Raw genomic sequence first — 25,033 nt, 5'->3', positions numbered from 1 at the left:
GGGAGAGTAAAGCAACAGTACACTGCCAGGTGTGGAAGCGGGCCCGAGCAAGAGAAGGGTGGCTCAAGGAACTTGATATTCACTTTTAAAGGATCACTATATGGAAAATATAGTAACCAGAGTTGGGGGACAGACAAGGATATAAGCAGGGGGTCAAGTTAAATTATTGTAGTACCCAGAGGAGAGGCAGGTGACTTAGAGCATAGCAGTGGAAATGGTATTTGTGCAGTGACTACCCCTCATTTTTTGGCTGCATTTGGCTCCTTGTCTACTTTTTTCCGAGGCCCTGATCAACTGGGGAGCAGATGTGTTTGTGTCAATGTCCACCACCCCCACCAGCCCAGGAGCCCAAGGATGGGAGCCAGGCTTAGTTGAGCTCCAGCACTGCTCAGCACAGGGTGGGTGTGGCCACGCTGAGCCTCCGAGGGTGAATCAATGAACCAGTGAAGGAATGGAGGAGAGCCATCCCCACTGCAGCCTTGCATCTGAAAGCACATGGATATCAGCAACCAGAAATGAGTGAGAAGGAGGAAGATGGGGCAGATGGCAGGTGGTTTTATGGAATGAAATGGGGTAAAATGACAGCAGTTACAAGGAATCAGGGCAAAGCGTAGCAACTACCAGGATCATCCCAATTTGGTGTCCGTGTGGGTGGGTCTCTCTAGTCAGCCCTCAGGTATCTGCCCTAAGACTAGCACCATCAAAGCAGGAAGCCATAGGCAGAGAGTGCAGTTGCCAATGGTCAAGCAACCTGGAGGGGAAATACCCTCTGGAGAAGCAGAAAAATCAAGGAGGAGAAGAAAGCCTCACAAATGAAGCTGGCCCTGAAAAGAATTTGAAGTAGGCCAGGTAGGAGCCAGGGTCCTGCCCTGCCTGAGGGCTCAAGCTCAGAAACATCTTCAACAGAAAGCAGTGGAGTTAGGGCTGGGGCCAGGGAGGAGTGAGGGGACTCTGCTAGCAAGGCCAAGAAGCTCCTAGTCTGTCACAGGCGAGCCACCCATCAGGCAATTGCAGTGCACCGAGAGGTGACGTGGCAGACTGAGCTGAGACAGCTCACTTGCTTCTCAACTGTTAATTCCCAAACCACCTCTCTGCCCCTGGACCACTGCCCTAGCTCAGACCTCAGGCCCTCTCCCCCAGATGATGGAACAACCTCTTTATACCTCTCCAGCCTCTGTCCCTTCAATCTACTCTCCTCACTGCATCCCTGTGATCCTTCAGGAGCTCCCTATTGTCTTGAGACAGGATTCAAGATCCTGAACTGGCCCCCCAAGTCCACCCTGATCTGGCCTTACCTATTTCTCTGCTGCTTCTCCTGTGCCCACTCAACATGCCTGCATCTACCAAGCTCATCCTGGTCTTTGGGCATACTGTTCCTTCTCCCTAGGATGTCCTCATCCCCTATCTCAGCCCCTGGGAAATATAAACTCAACAGAGGTCCTCCTCCTTCAGGAAGCTTGCCCAGAACAATCCAGTCCTTGGCCAGCCCTGTGAGCATCCTCTACCAGACTGTCTTGTCTGGTGCTCACCTCCCCAGGCCTGTGGGCTCCTCTCTTCAACATCACCAGCTCAGGGTCAGCACTCCAGACTCCCTGCTACCCTGTGCTGGCCACTGAGGACAAAGATGTATAACATGGTCCCTGCTAGCAAGGAGAGCCAGTCTGCTAAGGGAAGCAGCACCCTCACCGCAGATGCCCACCGCATGCGGCAGATGGAGATGGAGGGGGAAACTGGCCATCTACTCCAGAGCTCAAGGGAAGAAGGGAAGGCCTTTTAGAGAAAGAGGGATCTGAGCTAGGCCTCAAAGAATTTGATAGTAGAGGAGCAGAAAGGGTATCTCGGTAGAGGGAAGGAACAGAAGAAGGAAGAAAAGAAAGGACAATGTCCAGCAAAGTAGGGCTTAGCCTACGAGGGGGGAGGGGAAAGGTAAAGTGTTGGGGCTGCAATATCCACTCGAAGAAGGCTTGTGTTCATCTTTTGTGTGATGAAAAGGAACTAGGGGGTGTGGGAGCAGGAAACTGACATGGCTGGAGTCAGGCTCTAGAAGGTCAAGTCTCCAACCCCCAGTGCCCTAACAATGACGGCCAGAAAGTACACAGACTAGAAACCATTTCTTGATTGTTAATGGGGCTTTGCCCAGTTATATCCACTGGCTGCCACATGCTGGGGATGGTCAGGGCAGAGATTGGGCATCAGGGCAGGAAAGAGGGAGCAAGGTCCAGACTTGGGGAATCTGGGCTTCTTGTAGAGGGGAGGGGGATAGGGGACATGGAAGCCTCTGCCCCTCCGGCTAAACAGTTCTTCTCAGGGTGGCAGCTGTGTCCTGACTAGGCTGGGCACAGACTGAGCGGGTCTCAGGTCCTCCGGAGCCAGCCAGGTGGCTGGGCAGGCAGCAGTCAGAATGGCTGCTTTTCAGGGGTCATCAGTCGCTCTACCTCCCGCATGAACCTCAGACACAACTCTTCTTGCCACGGCAGAGTCACACACTGCACGGCCACAGGCAGCCCCAAGCTCTTCTTCATGGCCTATAGGGAACACAGGGATCAGGATGGGAGGCAGGGAGGGAGGATCCCACCCTGGGCCAGGAAGCACCCCAGCTGGAGAGGAGGGGCCACAGAGCAGAGCCAGGCCAAAGTCTTTAAGAGTCTTGCATTGTTAAGGATGGGCAAAGACTACATGGTTTTATATTGTTTCCTCCACAGCAGCTAGGGTATGGGTATGGGTGAGTCCAGGGGAAGGGGGACATGGAGCTGGCCAGGCCGGGCCCCATGGCCTTACCTTCTGCAGCACCTTGTCCCACATATCCCCAAAGTAACCCCTGCAGTGTTCCATCTGGGCCTCGTCCTCAGCGGTCACTGTGGTGACAGGCACCACCCCCGCTGGGAAGTCCAGGCAGTTGTAGAGCATAGTGTAACTGACAGCTCCTAAAACGTAGCACAAGTGGCTAGAGTAGGCCAGGTAACCTTCAGTGTCAACTGTCCTGTCTGTGCCTCAGTCTTCCACCCTATGAAATGGCACCCAGCCTCCAAAGACAAGGGCTGAGACTTCAGTGAGTGATGAAGCCCAGGAATTTAGATCCAGGGCAGGCTGGAGAGCCTACTGATGCTTACTCGGTGCCCTTGCCATCTGGCTTCCCTGACTTGGAATGTTGTTCTTATTTTCTTGGCTTACCTAAATCTTACCTGGACTTTAAACACCACCTCCCAAAACCACGGACTATGTAACTCAAGATCTCCAGCTTGGATAATGTGGAGGACAGGGAGTTCATTCCCTCCCAGGGCATCCCATGTGACTCCCATCTCTCCAGCCCACCAAACTGTAAGCCCCCCAAAAGCCAGGCCCTCCCCCAGGGCTCCTCTTCTACGACCCAGCCACCCTGCTAGGCACAGGGCTGACTTTGTAGAGAAGGGACAGGTGGGAGTGTCAGAGGCATGATGTAGCAGCAGACCTCACCTTTAGCCTTGCCTGGATCACTCAAGTTCATAGCAGGGCCTAGCATGGGAGTGAGCAGCACATCCAGGTCCAGTGCTCTCCACTGGGCAATCACAGAGTTGCGGTACACCTAGAGAGGGTACCAGCACAGCAGGTGACACACTCAGACTCAGCTCATCATATGGAATCGCCAGTGCAGGCACTGTGGTTGGGATGGCTCTGGCCCCAGCACCTGCCCCAGGATCCTAACTGAGCCACACTGTGATGGAGGTCCTTGGGGCACAGAGGCCTGGCTGCCTTCAGGGGGCGTTAATTCCTCTACCTCTTTCATTAACTGTGGACACCATTTTTCCTGCCACATAGTGCTCAACCACAGGTGGCACCAAAGGAGCAAAGAAGCATCCAGGATAGGAGACCCAGGCTGACCCAGCCCCCAAGGATGTGCATTTGGACAAAGTGAGGGTCAGAGAGCAGGCCCCAAGCAGGTCAGTCCAGGGTGTGAAAGGGGAAATGACAGGCCACTCCAGGAGACCAGGGGGACCAGGGGCCAAGAGACCTCACTGGCAGGTACCCTGTCCACCCCCACCGCCACCCACCCTACTCTAGTCTACAGGCTCTGGCCTCACCTCGATTTCATGCTGTAGTTCCCAGAGCTTTCCAGCAGGCCTGGGCAGAGAAAATGAAGTCATGGGCCATGATGGTCACAGCCACAGAGATTAGCAACATCAAACCCCTATCTTAACATCTTCCAGATCATATCCTGTAGGGACCCTTCTCAACTCTATGAAAGCTCTGAGAGGGAAGTGCTACAGGGCAGAAGCTCAAATCCCTACTGTCCTGCTCAGAAGATCAGGCCCAAAGAGGGACTTAGGCTGGGTCCTTTAGTGACTCTACAGCAGAGCCAGAACCAGACCAGGCTCGACTCCTAGTTCTCCTTAGGACACAGGACAGCCAGAGCTGTCAAAGGTCCTAAATGCATGGTGGTGAAAGAAGGAGGAAGTCCATAGGAGTCATTAAGGGTCAGGAAAGACCCAGTGCAGCTTAGTTCAGTTCAGACCTCTAAGAGCATTCTCTCTCACAGGGTTCCCAGTATCCCTCTCTCCCCTGCCCCATGCCAATTCCTTCCTGGTCCATTCTACCCTTCTCCTTTCTATCCTCTCTCATCTGTTCTCTCCCTCAGCCAGACCTCGACCTTGCTAAAACAACTTTAAAGTCCCATCTGAAGGCCACAGAGGGACTGTGTAATAGACTCTGTAACTAACTCAAGATCTCCAACTTGAATAGTGTTGGGAACAGGGAGCTCCTGTCCTCAGCGCTATTCAAGCTGGAGATCTTGAGTTAGAGTTGCCACGTTGGCGGGGCCGCTTCCAGGCTCAGAAGCTACTTCCCACATCTTTTCCTGTCAGAAACCACTTAAACCCAGGTCAGGGGAAGAAGGGGGCAGGCATCTGGGCATGGGAAATATTCTTACCGAGACCTCATGTTGCTAAGAAAGGCTGACAACCTTGGGAACTGCAAAAAGACAAGACAGAGTCAGTGACTCAGCTTTGGGCCAAGGGCTGACAACAATCTTCTTCAGGTCAAGCTATCCATGCCTCTTCCCTCTGTCCCTGCCCCCAGGTCTCAGGTTGGCACCCCTTTCAGCATGCAGGCTGGCTCAAGATTATAGGGCACGGGAGGAGGAGAGGAATCTGGGTGGGGGCTGGACAGAAGAGGAGCCCATGCCTGCCCAAACCAAGAGAGGCTAAGGAGAAGGGAGAAGAACCCCACAGGCTCCTTCCCACCCACCCCACCCCTTCCATGCCTTGTGCCCTAACCAGAGGCTTCAGCAGGAAAGCCAGCAGTCCTTTAAGCCACTCAGGCAGTTTCAGAATCAAGATAAGGTCCCCCAGGCAGTGATCCACGAAATCACCTTTGCTGGGAGACAAAGGGTCCAGTTCAGGCACCCCCACTCCAGATATCCCTCCCGGCTTACCCCTACCCACTGTATCCCTTCATTCTCTACTCAGCAACTCTGTCCACTTCCCTCCTCATCAGACTCCAGTAACCGCTGGTCTTCAACCCCTTCATCTGCCTCCTTTCAAACATGTGACTTGTTTCTGCTAATCCTTTGGGGTGCCTGGGCTCTACCCCGCCCCTACTGGAGCTCCCCAAGGTGGGACTCTGTGTCTCCCTCACTGGAAAACTAAGCTCAGAATAATAAGGATTGAGGGCAACATCTCCCCAGCCAAGGTTTGATACTGAGGGCATCCCCCTATTGATGATACCAGCCTGGAGGCACAGATGGGGCTGTCCAGAGTGAGCCACCCATGATGCTTGTCTCTGAGGCTGTCTCTGGCTCTAGATCTCAGGGAAAAGTCTCAGGTGGCTGATCTTGGGCTTCATTCCCAGAGCCTGAGTGAGGGGCAGCCCCTTCCGCTGAAGCCTGGATCATGCCCAGCTACCAGGGGAAGTCCAGTCAGCCCACGTATGTCACAGAAGGCACATTCACAAGCCTGTCCTCCACCCCTGTCAACCCTTAAAGACGGAAAACATTGAAGTAGAACCAGTTTCTCTAAATGTGAGCTCTGCAAAATCGCTTAAAGCGGGTCTGGTCCAACCCGTCCACTTTACAGAAGAAAAAACTAAGGTCTTGCTTGAAAAGAAAAGATGTGGCTCAAGACAGAAGAGCCTGAAATCATAGATGTCTAGGCCCCTGTCCTCTTGCTTGATCCTGCCCTTGTCTCTCAGTCTCCCTGGCGAGGTATCTCTAGGCTCAACCCACAGCTGGAGGGGTGGCAAGGTCCCTGACCAGAATGCTCAGAACTTGTTTATAACCAGCTGAAGCCTAATCCCCAACTTTCTCCATACTGCGGAGTCACAGCCACCTCACTGCTCTCCCTGGGTCTACCCATATCCTGATCCTACCACAGACCTTGAAGCCCAGCATCACTCACAAGTTCTGCAGAAGGGTGACACCACCATCACTGAGCAGCCCACCTATCGACAGGGTCTCCATAGCATAGGGTATGTTGCTCGGCAGGAAGGGAACCAGCTGCAGAGATTGGGAGGTATAAGGCCCTCAGACCTAAAAACCCTTGGGCCCTATCACCCCTGTGCTGCCCAGGTGGCCCTGAAGATGGATGGGACCAACCCTGCTCACACAGTAGCCCTCACTGCAATCACAGAGGTGGCCTTTACTGGCCCATGAAAACTCCCTGCAAAATGCCCATCATGAGAGAAGTCTGGATCCACACAAACTTCTCTGAGATGAGCAGGCCAAAACCTACTGGCCCACCATCTCAGGGTGCCAGGAACCTCTGGACAGCTGTGCACTATTGTTTGTGGTTGATGAGGCCCTCCCCATGCTGCGCTCACACATCCCCAGCATGGGTCTGAGTTCACTGTCAATCAATTACCCCCAAACTCCTGATCAGCCCTCTATGCGCTGATGCCACAGGGACACAGTTCCCATCCCCAACTACAAAATAATCAGGGTGCAAGGATGCCAGGAAGGGGTGGTAGCCATGGGCGCCAGGAAGGCTCCCCTGAAGGAGAAGCCGTGCCAGATCCTGCAGCCATACCGTGTGGCCAGCAGCCTCCAGGCTCTGCTTGGTCTCCAGCAGGGCCCGTTTCATGGCTGGGGTGGGCATGGTATAGTTGTCTGTCTCATAATACCCCACACGCAGGGGCTGGGAGCTTCTGTAGACCTGGAAACAAAATATAGGAGTCAGATTAGGACGAGAGAGGGCGGCCCGAGGCAGGGCTCCCAGAGATCAGAGAAGCTACTTAGCCTGACACAGATGTGAGGCTGCGGCTTGGATCCCCTGAAAACTGCTTGCCCACTAGGCCAGCCCCTCTGCATCTGCCACTTTCACGAAACACCTTCACAATAACTGTGTAGGTGGGCAGAGCAAGGATGAGGATTCCCATTGGTCATATGAGGAAACTGAAGCTCCAGGTCTTTATAGGGCAATAGGCCCAGAGTGGGGCTAGGACTTGTCCAAGGCCATTCAATGCAGAGTGACAATGCTAGGTCCAGAATCCAAGCAACCTGTCTCCTGAGCAGAGGCTCTGCACTGCCTGTCTCAAGAATGCAAGTCCTGGCTCCCACGATAAATTGTTCCAGACCTCAGGACAAGGACCTCATCTCATCTCCTCATCTCCTCCCTCTCAGGAAGGGGCCCATGAACCACTGGGTTCAGTTAGAACATCATCATCTGCTGCAGCAGGGGAGCTCACCCCAGCCCAGATCTCCCACCTGCCAAGAAACGCTGAGGCCCACTCTCCTGTCCAAGGGCCCTCAACCCTACCACCTGGGCTGGGTGAGGGCAAGAGGTCTGTACAGTAGAAATAGAGCTTACATTACACAGCTTACTGTCCATGTTAACATGACTTTACTATTCTACTATCTGCATCTATCTAACTTGCCTACTCCTGAATACTTTTATATAAGGTACAGATAACTTGACTGTTCATTCTTGAAAAGACTTACCAACTCTTCAACAGGAGTATCAAAATACAGTTTATACTCTTAAGACTCCCTAAACCCCTCGCCTCAAAATCCTCACCTTGCTGTGTCCACCAATCCTAAACTATTATGTCGTGATCCTTACAAGCCCCCACGTTGAAATATCTGCCTTAAACCAGACTTTGAAATCTCAACAAATATCCCAACTTTGCCCCACTCCCACTCCCACCCCTCCCAGCCCTGGTGCCACCTCAGGTTCTGTTGAGGCAGCATTTTTCCTCACCACAGAAGTTAATAAACTCAGCCTTGTCTGATCAACAGGCTGTTTGGTAGTATTTTGGGAAGCCAGTATTCAACGCTGCACACAGATCTCAGCTTTCTCTAGGAGAGAGACAGCTCTGCTTTTAACCATCCTTAACTCACTCAGCCTACGTGCCAAGCATCCTATTGAAGGTTAGGGACATGGACACAAATACTGAAGAAAGGCCATTTACTGAGGGTCGAACACAGGAGATACAGGAGTTCTCCTTCAAGTTGTTCTCTGGGCTGGGAAGTGGTTTCTCAGTGACAGCAGCAGAGGCTCGGGCCAGAAGGCGAGGCCCGTCCTCAGCAGAGACTCCGGGTTACCTATTTGGAAGACCGAGTTTCTAAATGCAGGTAAGGGCTCCATCTGGTGGCTGTCTGCGGAGCAGCAGCTGACTCTAGCCTCAGACTCGAGCAAGGTGGTTTTCAGGAGACAGGACTTCCAAGGCCTGCCCACACTACCTGGGCTGCTCTCTGGGCTCAGGAACACCACTGATAACTGAACCCACCGCCATACCGACCCCTACTCCTGCTTACCTCCTCCTTGAAGGGCAGCGGGGGCACAGTGGGGTCCAAGCGGAACATGTCCTCACACAGCAGCGCTCGCAGGCACAGCGCCAGGCTCTCCACATCCCTGGCCATAGGGCCCACTGACGCCTGTACTGTGGGGAGGAGAGGGAAGGGAAGAGAGATCACTTGGCCCCAATGGGCTCTGGGGCTGGGTCCGAGCAAGGGTTGGGCCATGGCCCAGGAGTGTGGGCAGAGACAGGAAGTAGGAACTCAGACCTAGAGTAGCCTGGGAGCTAAATTCTGCCCCTATGAGAGGCAAGGGCAGAGGTGGATCAAGCAGAACCCACCACCCCGCCAACCAGGGCACTGAGAGAACCACAGACCTCACCTGCCACCTGTCCATAGACACAGCTCTTCAGGCCAATCTTGCTGAATAAGAAACACAAGATGTTGGAAACAAAAAATGGTCAACCTCTGCCCCACCCCACACCCATACAGTACTCACCACTTGGAAACTAGGGCCAGAGGTGCTGTGACTCTCCCTCCCAGCAAAATCCCAATAAGGGAACCCCTGCCCGGAGCCCAGAGAGATGGGAAGCTAGACCAAGGTCACACAGAGAGGGGTCCAGAAGCTCCCTCCACCCGTCACCTATACAATACCTGAGACGGTTCCCTGTGGGCTTGAGGCCACAAATGCCACAGAAGGAGGAGGGAAAGCGGATGCTGCCTCCAATGTCAGTGCCTAAGCCCAGCGGGGAGCCTCCAGCCCCAATGATGGCCCCTTCACCCCCTGAGGAGCCACCTGGGCTCTTGGAGGAATTCCATGGGTTCGTGGTCTGGCCAAAAAGGGGATTACTGCAGTCGTAGCTGGATAAAGCAAGAATGGGTCAGCCATGTCATGCTGGCAACAGTGACCCTGTCTCCACCCAGCACCTTTGAGACCCAACCTGAACATGGACTGAGGGACGTTGGTGTGCACAAAGGGCACAGCACCCTGCAGCTTCAGCACCTGCACCATCACACTGTCACACTCTGCTGGCACTCCTTCATTCAGGCTCAAGCCCAGTGTCGAGTCCTGGCCCTAGAAGGTGGATTGGGCACCAAGAGGGACATGGCTGGTAAGTCAGGAGCCCTTTAGCAGCCAGGGTCCACTCCCATCACCCTCACAAAGGCCAAGGCAAGGCATACCATGGTGCCCTCTCAAAGTTTCTGGACCCGATACTTCCTCTGAGGGCCCAGGGTGACCTAGGACACAGAGCTTGTGGGCAGGGATGGGGAGAAGTTGAGGCCTGATACTGAGGCATGGCATACCTTGTAGCTGAAGCACTCCTTGAGACTTACAGGGACACCATAGAGCAGACCCTGCCTTGGGGCCTGAGACAGCTGAGTTTCACAGTCTGCCAGGTAAGTGGTCACACAGTTGGTCTCTTTGTTCACTTCCCAGGCCTGGGGGAGGGAGAAATGGACACAAGGCAGAGTGAGGCTTGCCTTTTTTTTTAAAAAAAAAAACTATAGTAAAATATACATAACATAAAATTGGCCTTTTAAAGTATACCCGGAGAGAGAAAGGGTAGCCAGCACCATGGCTCAGAGCCAGAAGCATAGAGGATAATCTAGAGCCCAGCACCCACTTCACTGGGGACATCTGGCCCCAGCCTCACCTTGGCTGTCTTGGGCCTTTAACCCCAAAAGGAAGAGAGAGAGTACTCCCAGGGTCAAAAGAACAACATACTGGCCTCAGATGTCCTCCACAGGGAATGAGCTGGGAGGAGAATGACCCTTGACCACTGCCCTCCTTCTCCAAGCCCCACCTCTGTCCAATGAAGCAGATGGGAACTAGATCAGGCAGATCACCATCTCAAACCACACTGGGAGTCAGCCAGCACAAAGCAGGGCTAGACCTAGGCTCCAGCCTCTCACAGCCCAGTACACTTTCCTCTGCCCCAGGCCTGGCCCACACCTAGCCCAGCTAAGCCTCCACTCTCCCAGGAACTTCTAAATCCGATAATCATGACATATGGAGGAATGACTGACAGCAATCACAGTAAAGGGCATGGGAGCTTGACTGAATGACACACTCATTATGTTTGTCTCAGGAACTTGCTAGAGCCCTCAAACCACACTCAACAGGCCCCTATAGTGGGAGAAGGCCAGGGTAGAAGCGGTGTAGCTTTCAGTAAATACTCCTTGTTCCTGAAAAACACCTGAGAAAATGGGTGTGGGTCCAGTTGTCAGACTCAGGCACATGAAATCTGTTTCCATTCACGCCCATCCAGGGATGCCCCGCCCCCCCAAAAAAAAGAAAAAAGAAATTTGTTTCCAGGCTACCTAAGGTAGGAGGCCAATCTAACCAGAATGCTTTCTTATGATCTCTTTCAAGAACTCATATACAAGTCACACTCATAAAGCACAATTCTTTCTTTCTCATTTCAAACATATTTCTTGAGCGCTTACTATATGAAAGATATAGTGTACAGCACTAAAGTGCAAAAACAAATAAGATAAGCTCTGTTCCAAAAAAGCCCACATTTAACATGAGAAATAGACAAGGCAAGCCCTATAACACAATGAGAAATGCTGAAGAGGAAACCCTAACTCAGGTTGGCAGGAGAGGAGGGTCAGGGAAGGCTTCATGGAAGAGGGGACTTCTCTGAGCCCTGAAGTCTCACCTGTAGGGAGCTAAAGCTCCCAAAATTCAAAAGAGTGCATGGATTATCTTGGGAGGCCTGCTTGCATAAAAAAAAAAAAAGGGAAAAGGCTGGTTCTGTGGAATTCCAGGAAGAAGAAGATTAAGTATAGACAAAGGGAGTGTCGAAGGGAGTGTGAAGGGAGTGTCAAAGGAAGTGTCGATTGTACCTCGATCTTCAGGATGTTACTTTAATTATGTTATCTTGGGATACACAAAGGAACAGATTATGTTTAAAAAGGAGCATAAGAAATAAACTGGGAGAGACAGTTGTGAGATCTGTTCTCCCTCCTGCACCCTGTCTGTCTTCTCTTTTTTCTCAGTCCCCGCTCCCCTATTCTGGTTTGACTTATTCGGCTGGTTTCTGATACTCACCCAAGCAGGGAAAAGTAGAGAGAGAAGGGCCTTCCAGATAAAGGGAACCCCACAAGAGCCAGTGCAGAGCACGACAGGACCTGTGTGCCAGGGAACCACTAACAGTTGAGCTACTGATGTCCCAAGCTCCAGGAGAGCTTGGCCAAAGAGGATGCTGGGGACTGAGTAGAAGCAGAAGGGCAGAGCCTGAAGAACTGGGGACCTGAAAGGGATCTGGACAGGAGGCTGGAGCTTGATCATGGAAGAGAAGACAAGGTTGGCTAAAGTAGGGTGGGGACAAGGAGATAAGCTGGAGAGAGCTATATGAAGGGAACAGACCAGTCTTAGGGACTAATGGAGTGGAGGCAGAAGGGAGAAGGAAGGCTGGGCTGAAAGCCTGGTTTCTAGCTAAGACAACACGTTCAGTGTCACCTCCACCCCATACACACAGAGTCGGTCAATCTCAGTCTGTCTCTCTCCCCTCTCGTGTGTACACACACACACACACACACACACACACACACACACACACACAGCTATGGCTCCTTTCCTCTCTGGTAGCCCTGGCACTGTTGTCCCACCAGGGCCCTCAGCAGGATGAAGTCTAGGCCAGGTTTTCCCCACAGTCTGTGCAGAAAGAGCAAATAGGAAGCAGCAGGCAAAATAACTGGCTGGCCTTGGCTGGCCTTACCTTTCCCAAGTAGGTGAAGAGCACAGCTCTAGGACACAGTTCCCCACTGTGTAACTTCTGCACTAGTTGAGGCAGGGGCAGGGCCAGCAGCGCCTCTGAGTCCAGGTCGGGATTCTGAGAAGACACCTCAGATCAGTTCTCCACTCCCTGCAGGCCCCACATGCCTGTAGCAGATATCTGTGGCCCATGTCCTTAAGTCACCATACCAACTAAGCAGATGCACAATGTCACATGCCAATCCATGAGAGACATGCCCATCAACATACCCAACACCATGACCCAGCCTGTGCAGGTCCTTGCCACCTGTAAACAGTACAGATATTATCTGTACTGGAGGGGATACCCTAGGAGAGGCCATGGTCAGGCTAATTATTAAACCATTGAAACCACCACCACTGATGGCTGCCTACTGTGTGCCAGACGCCATGCTGGTGTGCTCTCTATTTTGATTAAGTCTTACTACCATTCCCTTTGCACAGAAAAAGAAATTGAGGCTCAGAGAGGGGAATTGCCTTGCTTAGAACGGTACAGGCAAACTACAGTTCTCTGCCCACTCCGCATGGGCTGCCCCCCTGGCTGTCCACTTGCACCTGACCACCCAACCCCTGGCAGGATAGGTTAAAACAAGAAGACTCCATCCAGGTAAGTTGGGCTGTAGCTGGAGGCCACATCCAAGAGAGGATTTTTCATTCATTGCACAAATATGTATTAGGTGCCTACTCTGTAACAAGTGCCACACTAAGCATGGGGGTACAGCAGTGAACAAAAAAGGCATATACATACTTTGGGGGACTTACACAGGGCACAGGGTTGGGGGTATTTGTTAAGTAAACAAATAAGAATTTTAGATAGTGAGAAATAACTTAAAGGAAATAAAACCAGGTACAATGAGTGGGCAGCATATAGGTAGAGGGTAGTCAGAGAAAAGCTCTGTGAAGGAGACATTTTATCAGACCCAGGCCTCGAAGTCTCCAAGAGTCCCTGGGATCAGCCTCTGCCTACAAACACCTAGCTGATTCCTCTTCAAGAGTGCTAGGCTAATTAGAAAGCACAGGCTAGAGAAGATCTGAGTCACAGCCAACAATTCTACCTTTATCCTCTCCTGCTCTTGCCAAAGTCTCCAGGAGCTGTCTCAGACACCTGAAGAAAAAGGCCTCTCTTCTAGGCCGCTCCTCCATCCCCATACACACACTGAGCTGATCCAGAGGGAGAAAAGCTTGTTGACAAATCACCCAGGGAAGGGCTGGAACTAAACCTGCTCATGGAAGGGGATTGTCGGGGGTTGGCCACAACCTGGGCAGCAGGAGCTGGGGAGACTTCCATTCCGGCCCTACTCTGTCAATAACTCCCTGTGCACTTGGGCAAGTACCTTTACGGCCCCCCTTGGGGTCATCACACACAAATTGATAAGTTTGAACTGTAGCTATACGGATTCCCTCGGCCATTACTCGGTGAGGCTTAAGTCCTAAACCCTAACATCCTATTGATTCTCACACTTTCATTTTAACGTTTTAATTGTCAGTGATCTTGAGATTCTTTGGCACGGAGCAAAGGTCCTCTCTTTGACACAGTGCGAGAATGGCCTTCCACGACCTATCCTTCCTTCCGTTCCCTTCCTCCCCTTGGCCCCATCTGCCTCAGAAACAGGACGAAATACATTAGGGCAAGGATGGGTTCCGAAAGTTACAAGCCGGCGCAGCCTGCCACCTGCCCCTTCACGCGTCTAGACAGCTGAAAAGTGCTACTGGGGGTACTCAGACCTGGTGCCTCCCGGGACTCCCGATCTCGACCCCGGCCATTACCTGGAGCCGGAAGCGCTGCGCCGCCTTGTCCATGCTTTCCAGGGCCGCTTTCTGTTTCTGTCGCGCCCGGACCGCCGCACCCCGCGCCTTTCGGCGAGCAGACCAGCGCAGGGCCACAGCCGTCGCTACGAAGCAGCAGGCCAGGGCAGCCCCGGAGACGCCAGAGAGCGTAGCCCACAGTTCATCCAGCATCATGATCACCTGTCGCCGACTGGTGCCAAGAGCGACAAGGAAGCAGTAAGCGCGGATCCCAAGGCAAAATCCAGCCTGGATTGGCCAGGGACGCCCCCGCCTGCGCAGAAGGAATGGGAGGAGAGTCGCAGCGCCGCAGGGCCGCAGGAGAGCGCGCGGTTGCCTGGCAGCCGGCCGGGGGTGGGCGGTGCGCAACCGTCGAGGTCAAACACGGCATGGGTTGCTCTCTGCGTCATCCCGCCCTGAGCGAGGTGAAGCAGAAGGAGCTGGAGGAACACCTGCTTCTCGTGGGCGTTCTCGGAAGCATGACCTTAGCACCGATACGGCATCGTTTCTTGGCCTGGCCTGAGCCCCGCGCCCCTCAATGCCCCAACTCCCAGAAGACGCGACCCAGTCGGAGCTCCCTGCAGGAAAGGCCAACAAAGCGGGGGGGGCAGGGCGGGGCAGAGTAGACCTGATTAATTCCCGCAGTTTAGCAGCATATCTCTTGGAGAACCTTGTGTCATTCAGGGCAGGGCCAGCACCGCCGGGCGCCCACCTTACCCCTGCGCGAGGCTTACGAGGGGGAGAGGAGTGCGGGACGGAAGAGGAGCCCCGCCCTGGCACCCGCGTGCTCCCCACTCCCCTTTCCCCAACCCTGGGATCCCCTTTCTCTAACCCTGGGCTCTTCATGACCAAACCACCCATCATTCGTAATTCTGCTCAACCACCCTGCGGACTGGCCTTCCCAGGTCACCCTTTTTCAATCCTGGACCCTCCCGGAGTTCACACCCAGGAAACAGAAAGAATACCTAATCAGGAGTCCGGGGATCTGGTGACCTTAATTAGGGGATGAGAGGATTACACGCACACTACTTCTGTCTAGGCCTCTTTCACAGGATTTCATGTACTTTATCTCATTTGTCCTCCCAGCAGGCCTATGAGGAAGGCATTTTTATTATCCTCAATTTACAGATGAGGTAACTGAGGACAAGAGGGGTTAAATGACTTCTGTGGGTCACGCAGGTGGCTGAGTGGGGATTTTAATTCAGGTCTAATCCTAAACCATTGCTCTTACCCATCAAGTAGCCCCACCATTCTGCCCTGGAAGTAAGGCCCAATGGGATGGGGTATAGGAAAGTGCTTGTGACTGGACTCTGCACTCTGCAGTCTCTCCAGTTCTTTACCTCTGAATCTGCCTTTACCTTTCAAAGGGGAATGGTTACAATGCCTATCTTACAAGACTGTTAAGAGTTTGTTAAAGTCCTTTATAGTGCCTGGCACACAGTAGAACCTCCATAAATAGTGACTGAAAGGCCCACCTGTGGAGAGCCTTGGAAGAATAGAGACCTGAGGACTTTGAGCATCACTGTCAGGCTCTTGAGCATATTTGGGAGGGGTACAAGGCATTGTGTTTCTAAGTCTTCAGTCCCAGTTGATTGCTGCTGAGTTTCTACTCAGCACTGATAGTCCTTTATAAATTTCAAATCCTTGGACCTCAGTTTCCCTAGGAGAACTGACAGAAGCAGGGTAATGGAAAGAAACCCCAATATGAAGGTCTTGCAAGGTCGCCTCACCCATCTTCTGATGGAAGAAAGTATTTTAGCCCTTGATTCACCCATCACTTGCTGGGTGACCTCAGGTAAGTCAATTTTTCCTTTTGTAGAGAAGCATTCTTTCTGGCCCCCTCTCCCTCTCAAGAAGGAAAAAATAAGATTAGTTATGGGGAAATTCTGGCCATTCCTGAAGCTTAATCACCAAGTTGGTAACCTGTTGGTTAGGCCAAAATCTGTTAATTTAAGAATTCCATTAACAAAATATTGTTTTATTTCCTGTGATGATGATTCTGAGACTTTCTGAGCCAAAGGTTTTTAACTTGGAGTTTACAAATGGGCTTTAGGGAGTGTCCAAACCTCTGAGAGTATGTATATAAAATGTGGTGGTGTGTGTGTGTTTCCTGAAGACTAAAACTTTTATCAGTCTGTCAAACATATTTGTGACTCCCAAAAATGAAAACTAGAGATCCAAGCTATCTCTCTACTGTGACCTATGGCTGGCCCTCTGTTTTTGCAATCCAGCTGTAAATCAACTCTATCTTCCACAATATAAAATTCTAGAATAGGCAACACTCTAATGACAGAAAGCAGATCAGTGATTACCTGGGACCAGGGATTGAGCACAAGGAAACTTTTTAGGGGATGGAATTGTTTTCTATATTTTGATGGTGATGGTGGTTACAGATTATATACAATTACCAAAATTCATTGAACAGTACATTTAAAATTAAATTATATTGTATGTAAATAATAAGAGCATCATGTTACATTTAATCTTTTGGGGCTAAACTTTTTTATTTAATATTTTATTGCTAAGATTCATCCTTATTGTTATGTCACTGTAGTTCATTTGACAGCTGTGTAATATTCCACTGTGTGAATATTCCAGTTTATTTGTATACTCTCTTACTCATGGGCATTTGAGTTTGCTTTTTTGACCAGGGCTGCTATGAACATTTTTATACAATTCTCCTGGTGTACATCTAAGAGTTTCTCTTGGTTATCCCAAGTATTGGAATAGCTGGGTTGTAAACTATATAAATATTCAATTACAGAAGATAAAGTGTTTTCCAAAGTACTTCTCTGTTTTTCTTACCTGAGTTTGTTTGTCCCCAATTAGCCACAGACCAGAAACAAGGACCCAGGGGCAGAGGACCCTCTCCCCTTGGATTATCACTGCTTAGCATTCGATTAGCACCAGCCTGGAACAGGGGCAGAAGCCCAAGCACCTGAGACTTCCCCACCTCAGCAAATACAGAGTAAAGAGTAAACAGCAGGCAGGACCACATGAGGCTAATTAGGTTCCTACTCCCTGGAGCTCCATCTTCCTAGCTTAATTAGGATTTGAGTCTGGAAGGTCTTCCTGGGCCCTCAGTTACAATGCAAATCTCAAGAAAGGAGAAGGCTTAACCACATTTAAAGTCCTTCTCAGCTGATACCTCTAATACCCAAACAAGGATTAGCAGGAAAGGCATAAAAACAGTGACAGGAAGAGGAGGGATAAGGAAAGTGAGAAAACCAAGAATACAAGTATTCTAAAATTACGCACCCTTTTCTACACAAAAGCCAGTTTTTCAGGGGGAAAAAATTGTTTAATAAAGCAATATCTGCAAGTGACCATAAGCAATTTTTAATATCCCTGTCATTAAAGGATTGCCTTATTTGTGCTAAAACAATATAACTAGCATGCAATCAGTAAATGATGTGATGTTGCTCCCAAACACTGCGTGAGGTAAAGCCCTATGATGCTGGGGGAAGAGCTTTGAGTGTTTTATGTAGGCCAAAGAACTGGCACCAGAGCTCAGCCACAGATCAGGAACAAGGAAAAAACTAAAAAAACAACAACAACAACAACAAAAAAAAACCCAGAATATAACAAAACAAGACATTAGGAGTTTCCTAGATGCTCATAAAACAGGAGAAGAACTGGCATTCTGAAGAACGAGGCCACGTTATCCCCCACAATCCCAACTACTACATCTCTAGCAGCTCCCTGTCTGTCATACGTGAGCTTGAGAAATACATGCTAAAGGAATGAACAATAAAAGAAACACACAAAGAGGTATCACAGCTGTTCTACCTGTGGCAGAACAGCTTCTCCAGCCACAACTGGGTAGCAGTGCTGTTGACAGCAGGAAGAATGGCTGGAATTACTCAGCTCTGGAGAGCTTTCTCAATGTAAGTAGGCAGATTATTATTCATTGGCTTAACATTTTTAGTTCCTTGTTTCTTAAATTAGATTATGGGCCATATGGAGAAACTAGGTAGGCTTGTTTGAGCCCACTTGCTGCTCAAGACTGATCACACAGAACTCAGCTCAAGTGTGAGAGGGGCCCTGTAACCAGAGGCCTGTAACCAGGCTGAGGTCCTGGGCTTTAGACACTCGGGAGCTAGTGCACAGTGCAACAGCTGGTACAAGTGCAACTAACTACTTAGACTGACATGAGGACCCCTACTACAGCCCCAGCTCTATGGAGCTTCAATTTTATTGGCTAAATACTTCTTCCCAAGTTTACAGCTTAAAGTGTGGGCCTGCTCACTGGCTTCTCCTCCTAATGGGGTAGGAAACTTTAGTACAGGCTTGGCGATGGGAAGTGGGGGTGGGGTGTAATAAGTGAGTTAGAAACCTGCTGATGCTCCACAACTGGACAGCATGACAGAAAAACTCTGACTTCCTATTGCTGAAAACTGTCAATAGAAAGATTTGAACAGAATAGAGGGCATCTTTGCCACTGGTCTGTTTCCAGTACCTCCATAAGAATACACCCTTTGTCTTCCAACACCAGGGCTTCAGGAACAGGGTGATGCTATGTCAGTCTACACATTTTGCAAAAGTACATGGGCCCAAAATTGGCCATGAGGTTTGGGATTACCAGTTCTCCAACCTGGCAGGATGGGAAGAAAGAGAAGGTGTCCATGAAAAGCTTTCGGAAGTGAGTCAGGTCTTCCACCCGAACTTCGATACTATATTGATTGGCCAGGAGTTCAATGGTGCCTTGCACCACATATTCATTCTGTAAGTGTGAGAGTGAGCAAGTGGAATAGACAACGTGGCCTCCTGGTTTGGTGGCAAGGAGTCCAGCCCTGAAACCAGAGAGAGAAGCAGTGACTCATGAGCTGGGAGGGAAACAAAAGGAGCTAGAAGCATGCATAGAGGAGTCTACTGTGGGATGGGTACCTGTGTTAGACAACATCTCAAGTCCCTTCCACAATTACGCCACCTGAAAAGTCATTCTCAAAGCAGAGAGCAACTCAACCTTACTCCATTAGCTCTCCTCTAGAAGCCTTCTTAAAATGATCCCCTGAGTTCTGGCTCTAGTTATAAATCAAACCCTGATGTTGGCTATGGATTGAGTCCTTACTCCAGCCCTCAGAACCTTGACCTCAGCAACTATTTTTCAAAGTTGTGCTTCTCACTGGTACTGGGACTAGCATGGAAGTAAGAGAGCATAAGTGAATCTGTGCAGCCCACGTTGCTACACATGTCCTATCACATAGGGTTTTTATGTTCCAGAGAAGGACCATCCCATGTCTGTCTGTCTCCTCCAGGCAGACCCTCAGCCAAAAGACCCTTCTACAGGTGATGGTTTTGGCAAGAGCTTCCAGTCCCCCAGTTCTCCAGGTGACCAGACCCCCAGGGCAATCTGGCACAAAATCCTGAGTTTTTATAAATCTATTACTCACGCGAGAAGCTGCACCTGCAGCATAGGCAACATCTGTCGCTCCTTCTTCCTTGACCGCTGAAAAATGTTGTTCTCCTCCTCATGAAGGGAATGGCGGTCTGTGGTACAGGGAACATCCACCAGCACCTGCCCAGAAGTGTTAAAGGGTAAAGTATTAAAGTTACTTACAGGCTCTTCTTTCTTAGACCACGGCTGTTTTAAGCCCTAGGGGTTTTGCGGAGTGCCTCCTCTGCCCATCCTTCCATTGTAGAGTACCTGACAAAGCTGCTCATTTTAACCTGGTAGACAATTGCGAAACCATGAGTGGCAAAATAGTATATTTAGGTATACTCATGGCTGGTCAAAAACCTAAAACCAACAGGCAAATAACTATAATTAACTGAAATCAACCTAGGAAGAAGTCTTTAATACTTCATAGCTCTGTCGTTGGCTTGGTCCTTAGCTATTTGAATGAATACATCCAATTTGCAGATGATACAATGCCCAGAGGGCAGCTAATATACAAAATAACAGGATCAAAATTAAAAATATCTTATGCTAAAACAACCTTGTATCCAAAATGGAAAAGTTTTAAAGTGAGAAATGTATAATAATTTACTAAGAGCCTGCTCTGTGCTAGGCATTAAAGACAAAAAATAAAAAATAAAAAGCTACCCTATATTTATGTTTCAAAAAAATAAAATCATCTATAGAAAAGATCTGTGAACTTTTTTTTAGTTAAGAAGAGACTCCAAGTAAATAAAGTTTCCAGCAATGTAGTAAACTAGATATCCAGAAAATGCCTGTAATACAAAGTACCTAAGGGCTGAATAAATATAACTTAAAAATATTTTTAAATGCATAGCTCATAGAAAATTAGAGAACTCCTCAAAAGCCAAAGAAAAAGCAGGAGCAAAACTCTAGGGAGGCATGCTGGAGATGAAGCCGATAGCTTCTTTTACCAGTTCCTAGTAACTCCCCCAAAAAGGACAAAACAGGGCACTGGGCCCACTTGAGGTATGGAATTGGAATAGAAATCCATAGCAAAGCCAAACTCCTCAAAGAGGATAAAAACTGGAGTCGAGAGTCCACACCAAGAAGCAGAGAGTCCTAATAAACACCTCATGCCTTGAGTTGGATCCTGTGTACAGAGGTAAACTGAAAGTAGAACAGAGCTCACAAAGTTTACCTTTGAATTAGCCTAATTTCTAACTGAATTAAGATCGTTTGCTCTGTTAACTATCAGCTGGAAAGAAAATCACATCCCTTCTAGAGGAAGATATCTAGAGCCTCAGATTACCTCTACAATTTTTCACACAAAATGTCTGGCATTCAAATATAAAAAATTACTACCACCAGGAAACAAAAACAAATGACCAAAAACCAAGAGTAAAATAGATAATAGAAGCTGACCCATGAGGTCCAGATATTTAAATTGCCATGGTGTTTGAAATGATCATGACTGATATATTCAAGAAATCAGATGAAAAGACATAAAATTTTATAATTTCCCATTTCGACAGAACTGGAAATTTTGAAAGCAGACAAACTCTAAAACAAAAATACAATAACTGAAATTAAGAACTCAATAGATGCAGTAGGAATGTCAACTGGTGTAGCCACTATGGAAAACGGTATGGAAGTTCCTCAAAAAATTAAAAATAGAGCTATCATATGATCCAGCAATTCCACTTCTGGGTATTTATCTGAAGGAAATGGAAACACTATCCTGAAAAGATATCAGCAACGCCCCCTCGTTCACTGCAACATTATTTACAATAGCCAAGACATGGAAATAACCTAAGTGTCCATCAGCAGATGAATAAAGAAAATGTGGCATTCTACACACACACCAGAATATAATTCAGCCATGAAAAAAGAAATCCTGCTATTTGAGACAATATGAATGGACCATGAGGGTTCATTATGCTAAGTGAAATAAGTCAGAGAAACACAAATACTGTATGATCTCACTTATATGAACTCACAGACACAGAGAAAAGATTGGTTATTGCCAGAGGCAGGGGTGAGGAATGGGCAAAATGGGTGAAGGGGTCAAAAGGTACAAACTTCCATTTGTAAGTCCTGGGATGCAATGCACAGCATGGTGACTACAGTTAACAATACTGTATTGTATATCTGAAAGCTGCTGATAGTAAATCTCAAAAGTTCTCATAAGAAAAAAATTGTAACTATGGTGATGGATATTAACTAAATTTATTATGGTAATCATTTTACAATATATACATATATCAGAGGTTCAGGGCAACATGGTGGAGTTAGAGACATCCCCAGATCTCTCTCCTTGAATCAACAATAAGCTGAACATCTAAAACTCAACAAAAAACACTCAAACTGCACACCAGCACATCTGAGCATGGGATCTGCGCATAAAAGCTACCACAGGTCAGAACTCCAGGTGTCGGGCAGTGGACTGGGAGTAATAAAGAAGCTGCCTTCCGCAGCCGCTGGAGTTCCTTGCAGGAGGAGGGGGAGGAGTGAAGGAGCGGCAAGTTCGTGTGGCGAGTTCCCTAAACATTCCTGCCTGGGATAGTTGTGGCTGCAGGGCCCAGCTGTCAGGGCAAAAAGCAGAGAACTGGGACAGGACTGCAGAGGAACAACAGCTGATTTTTGCCGGCCACAGTTGCAAAACCGAAGCTGAGCCACAGCCCCCAACCCCTAACCCCTAACCCAGAGGGCCCCTCCCCCCATCCCCTCCAAGACCAATCACCACAGAGCCCCAGGGGAATCTGAGCAAACGCTGCTGAGACTGTTGCTGACACTGACAGAGACTGAAACTGAGGGTAGCGAGCATGATTAAATATGTACAAGAAATTTAAAAAGCATTATTAAGATTTTATATAAAGCAGGGATCCAAGAGGCTTAGACACCACCTACTGGAAACCAAAAGAAAAGCATCTCCTCTGCAACAGGCTAAAGAGAGACCTTTATATAATAAATCATCTTTCTGGAAAAACAGCAGAATACACTTCCATTAATGCCCAGGCAGAGAAACAGTCCATTAAACACCATGAACAACCAAGGTGACAAGGCATCTCAGAAAGAAAGAGAAAAATCTCCAGAAAATAAGCTTACAGACATAGAAATATGCGACTTAAATGACAGAGAATTCAGGATGGTACTTCTGAAAAAACTCAATGAGATCCAAAACAACTCAAATCAACAATTTCAGGAATTGAAAAAACAACTAGATGAACAGAACAAGGAGACTGAAACCCTCAAAAAGAACAAAATAGAACTTCTGGAGATGAAGAACATACTGAAAGAGTTGAAAAATGAAATAGCAAGCTTGAGAAATAGAGTTGACCAAATGGAGGAAAGGATCAATGATATCAAAGACAGAAATCTAGAAATAAATCAGAAGGAAGAAGAGAGAAAACGAAGAATGAAAAATAATGAAAGAGAAATTCAAGAACTAGCTGATACCATCAGTAGAGGAAACATAAGAATTATGGGCATTACTGAAGATGAGGAAAAGGAGCAGGGACCAGAAAGTATTTTCAGACAAATAGTGGATGAGAATTTCCCAACTCTCCTTTACATATTCATAATGGTAACCACATGCCAAAGATTCAGAACTGTTGTATATAAAATAAGACAAGAAGGACCAGAGGGAAAACCCACAAAAGCCAACCAAAATAAAGAAAACAGAAGCACAAGGACAAGGAAGCAATGGAAACACTGAGCTACCAGAAAGCAAAAGATAAAATGGCTCTAAGAAGACCTCATATTTCAATAATAACCCTAAATATAAATGGACTGAACTCACCAATAAAAAGGCACAGAGTTGCAGAATGGATCAAAAAACAAAATGAAACCATAAGCTGCCTTCAGGAGACACATCTCAGTTCCAAAGACAAATATAGACTCAAAGTAAAAGGTTGGAAAATGATATTTCAAGCAAATGGTGTTCAGAGAAAAGTAGGAGTAGCAATACGAATATCAAACAAAACAGACTTCAAAATAAAAAAGGTAAAGAAAGATACTGAGGGACACTTCATAATGATAAAAGAAATCATGCGCAAGAAGACATAACACATTAATATCTATGCTCCCAATCAAGGAACCCCGAAATATGTAAAGCAATTACTAACAGAACTAAAGAAAGATACAGACCAGAACACTATCGTAGTTGGGGATCTAAATACCCCACTGTCAGTTATAGATAGATCATCCAAGCAGAAAATTAATAAGGAAATAACATCCTTAAACAATACATTAGACCAACTGGACATTATTGACTTTTACAGAGCCTATCATCTCAAAAGAGCTGCTTATATATTTTTCTCTAGTGCACATGGAACATTCTCAAGAATCGACCACATACTGGGACACAGAGATAGCCTCAACAAATATAAGAGGGTTGAAATCATATCAACCATATTCTCTGATCATAATGCTTTGAAACTAGAGATCAACTGCAGAAAGAAATCAGGAAAAATCACAAATACATGGAGATTAAACAACATGCTACAGAAGAATAACTGGGTCAGAGAAGAAATAAAAAGAGATCAAGAGATACATAGAAATGAATGATAATGATAGTACAACACATCAAAACTTTTGAGACACAGCAAAAGCGGTCATAAGAGGAAAATTTATATCATTACAGGTCTATCTCCAAAAACATGAACAAGCCCAAATAAACAACCTAACGCTTCATCTTAAAAAACTAGAAAAGAAAGAACAAATGAAGCCTAAAGTCAGCAGAAGGAAAGAAATCATCAAAATTAGAGCAGAAATAAATGAAATTGAAAACAGAACAAAAAAAAAAGTGATAGAAAAAATAAATGCAACAAAGCTGGTTCTTTGAGAAGGTCAATAAAGTTGACAAACCCCTGGCTAGACTCACAAAAGATAAAAGAGAAAAGATACAAATAAACAAAATCGGGGATGAAAAAGGGGAAATTACGACTGACATCGCAGAGATACAAAGGATCATACAAGAATACTATGAAAAAGTATGTAACACCAAATTTAATAACCTAGAAGGAATGGACCAGTACTTAGAAAAATACAACCTTCCTAGACTAAATCAAGAAGAAATAGAAAATCTAAATAGACCGATCTCCAATAGGGGAATTGAAAGAATCATCAAAAATCTACCAAAAAGTAAAAGTCCAGGACCAGATGGCTTCACCAGTGAATTCTACCAAACATTCAAAGATTTAAAACCTATTCTCCTCAAACTCTTCCAAAGTTGAAGAGGAGGCAATACTTCCCAACTCATTTTATGAGGCCAATATTACTCTGATACTGAAGCCTGGTAAAGATAGCACAAAAAAAGAAAACTACAGACCAATATCTCTCAGGAACACAGATGCAAAAATACTAAATAATATACTAGCGAACTGAATACAGCAACATATTAAAAAGATTATACAATACAATCAAG

The 25,033-nt window shown here is 47.9% G+C and overlaps 2 protein-coding genes across 7 annotated transcripts in view; both read right to left on the bottom strand.

Annotated features, from left to right (window-relative positions):
- Positions 1–2,092: 2,092 nt before the first annotated feature.
- FAAH (fatty acid amide hydrolase) lies at positions 2,093–15,326 on the bottom strand. Of its 4 annotated transcripts, none has more exons than XM_011367632.2 (17): positions 15,212–15,326; positions 14,229–14,439; positions 12,427–12,540; positions 10,007–10,141; positions 9,643–9,776; positions 9,356–9,562; positions 9,201–9,266; positions 9,084–9,124; positions 8,723–8,847; positions 6,996–7,121; positions 6,369–6,466; positions 5,250–5,349; positions 4,904–4,944; positions 4,059–4,098; positions 3,454–3,562; positions 2,779–2,924; positions 2,093–2,525 (listed from the first exon to the last, which is right to left on the bottom strand). In XM_011367632.2, the coding sequence occupies exons 2-17, from the start codon at positions 14,421–14,423 to the stop codon at positions 2,397–2,399; spliced, it is 1,806 nt and encodes a 601-aa protein (XP_011365934.1). In that variant the 5' UTR covers positions 14,424–14,439; positions 15,212–15,326; the 3' UTR covers positions 2,093–2,396. The 4 variants fall into 4 exon arrangements, with proteins under 4 accessions (XP_011365934.1, XP_011365933.1, XP_023390713.1 ...); XM_011367631.2 differs by having other exon boundaries at positions 14,229–14,520; positions 15,212–15,315; XM_023534945.1 differs by lacking the exon at positions 15,212–15,326 and having other exon boundaries at positions 14,229–14,970.
- Positions 15,212–25,033, bottom strand: part of NSUN4 (NOP2/Sun RNA methyltransferase family member 4) — a 26,294-nt gene continuing 16,472 nt past the window's right edge. The window contains exons 5-7 of one of the 3 annotated variants that reach the window (XM_011367636.2): positions 19,640–19,764; positions 18,829–19,039; positions 15,212–15,337 (exon numbers count right to left, since the gene is read on the bottom strand). In XM_011367636.2, the coding sequence (XP_011365938.1) occupies positions 15,317–15,337; positions 18,829–19,039; positions 19,640–19,764 (357 nt within the window). In that variant the 3' untranslated portion in view covers positions 15,212–15,316. Of the gene's footprint in view, positions 15,338–16,587; positions 19,040–19,639; positions 19,765–25,033 lie in introns of those variants that run through there. The other 2 variants (XM_011367637.2, XM_011367635.2) reach the window with 2 other exon arrangements.

Source organism: Pteropus vampyrus, unplaced genomic scaffold, assembly GCF_000151845.1.
Source record: "Pteropus vampyrus isolate Shadow unplaced genomic scaffold, Pvam_2.0 Scaffold135, whole genome shotgun sequence".
NCBI lineage: Eukaryota > Metazoa > Chordata > Mammalia > Chiroptera > Pteropodidae > Pteropus > Pteropus vampyrus.
Note: the sequence above shows the minus strand (reverse complement) of the source record. Positions and strands in the feature narration are given on the sequence as shown.

What these genes read in the sequence shown, in the direction of transcription:
- FAAH (XM_011367632.2), bottom strand. Translation starts at nt 14,423, where the DNA reads ATGATGCTGGATGAACTGTGGGCTACGCTCTCTGGCGTCTCCGGGGCT. An exon ending in CGCTGCCCTTCAAGGAGGAG is followed by an intron (nt 7,122 to 8,722) that starts GTAAGCAGGAGT and finishes TTTTGTTTCCAG; the next exon opens with GTCTACAGAAGCTCCCAGCC. An exon ending in GTCACCCTTCTGCAGAACTT is followed by an intron (nt 5,350 to 6,368) that starts GTGAGTGATGCT and finishes TTTGTCTCCCAG; the next exon opens with CAAAGGTGATTTCGTGGATC.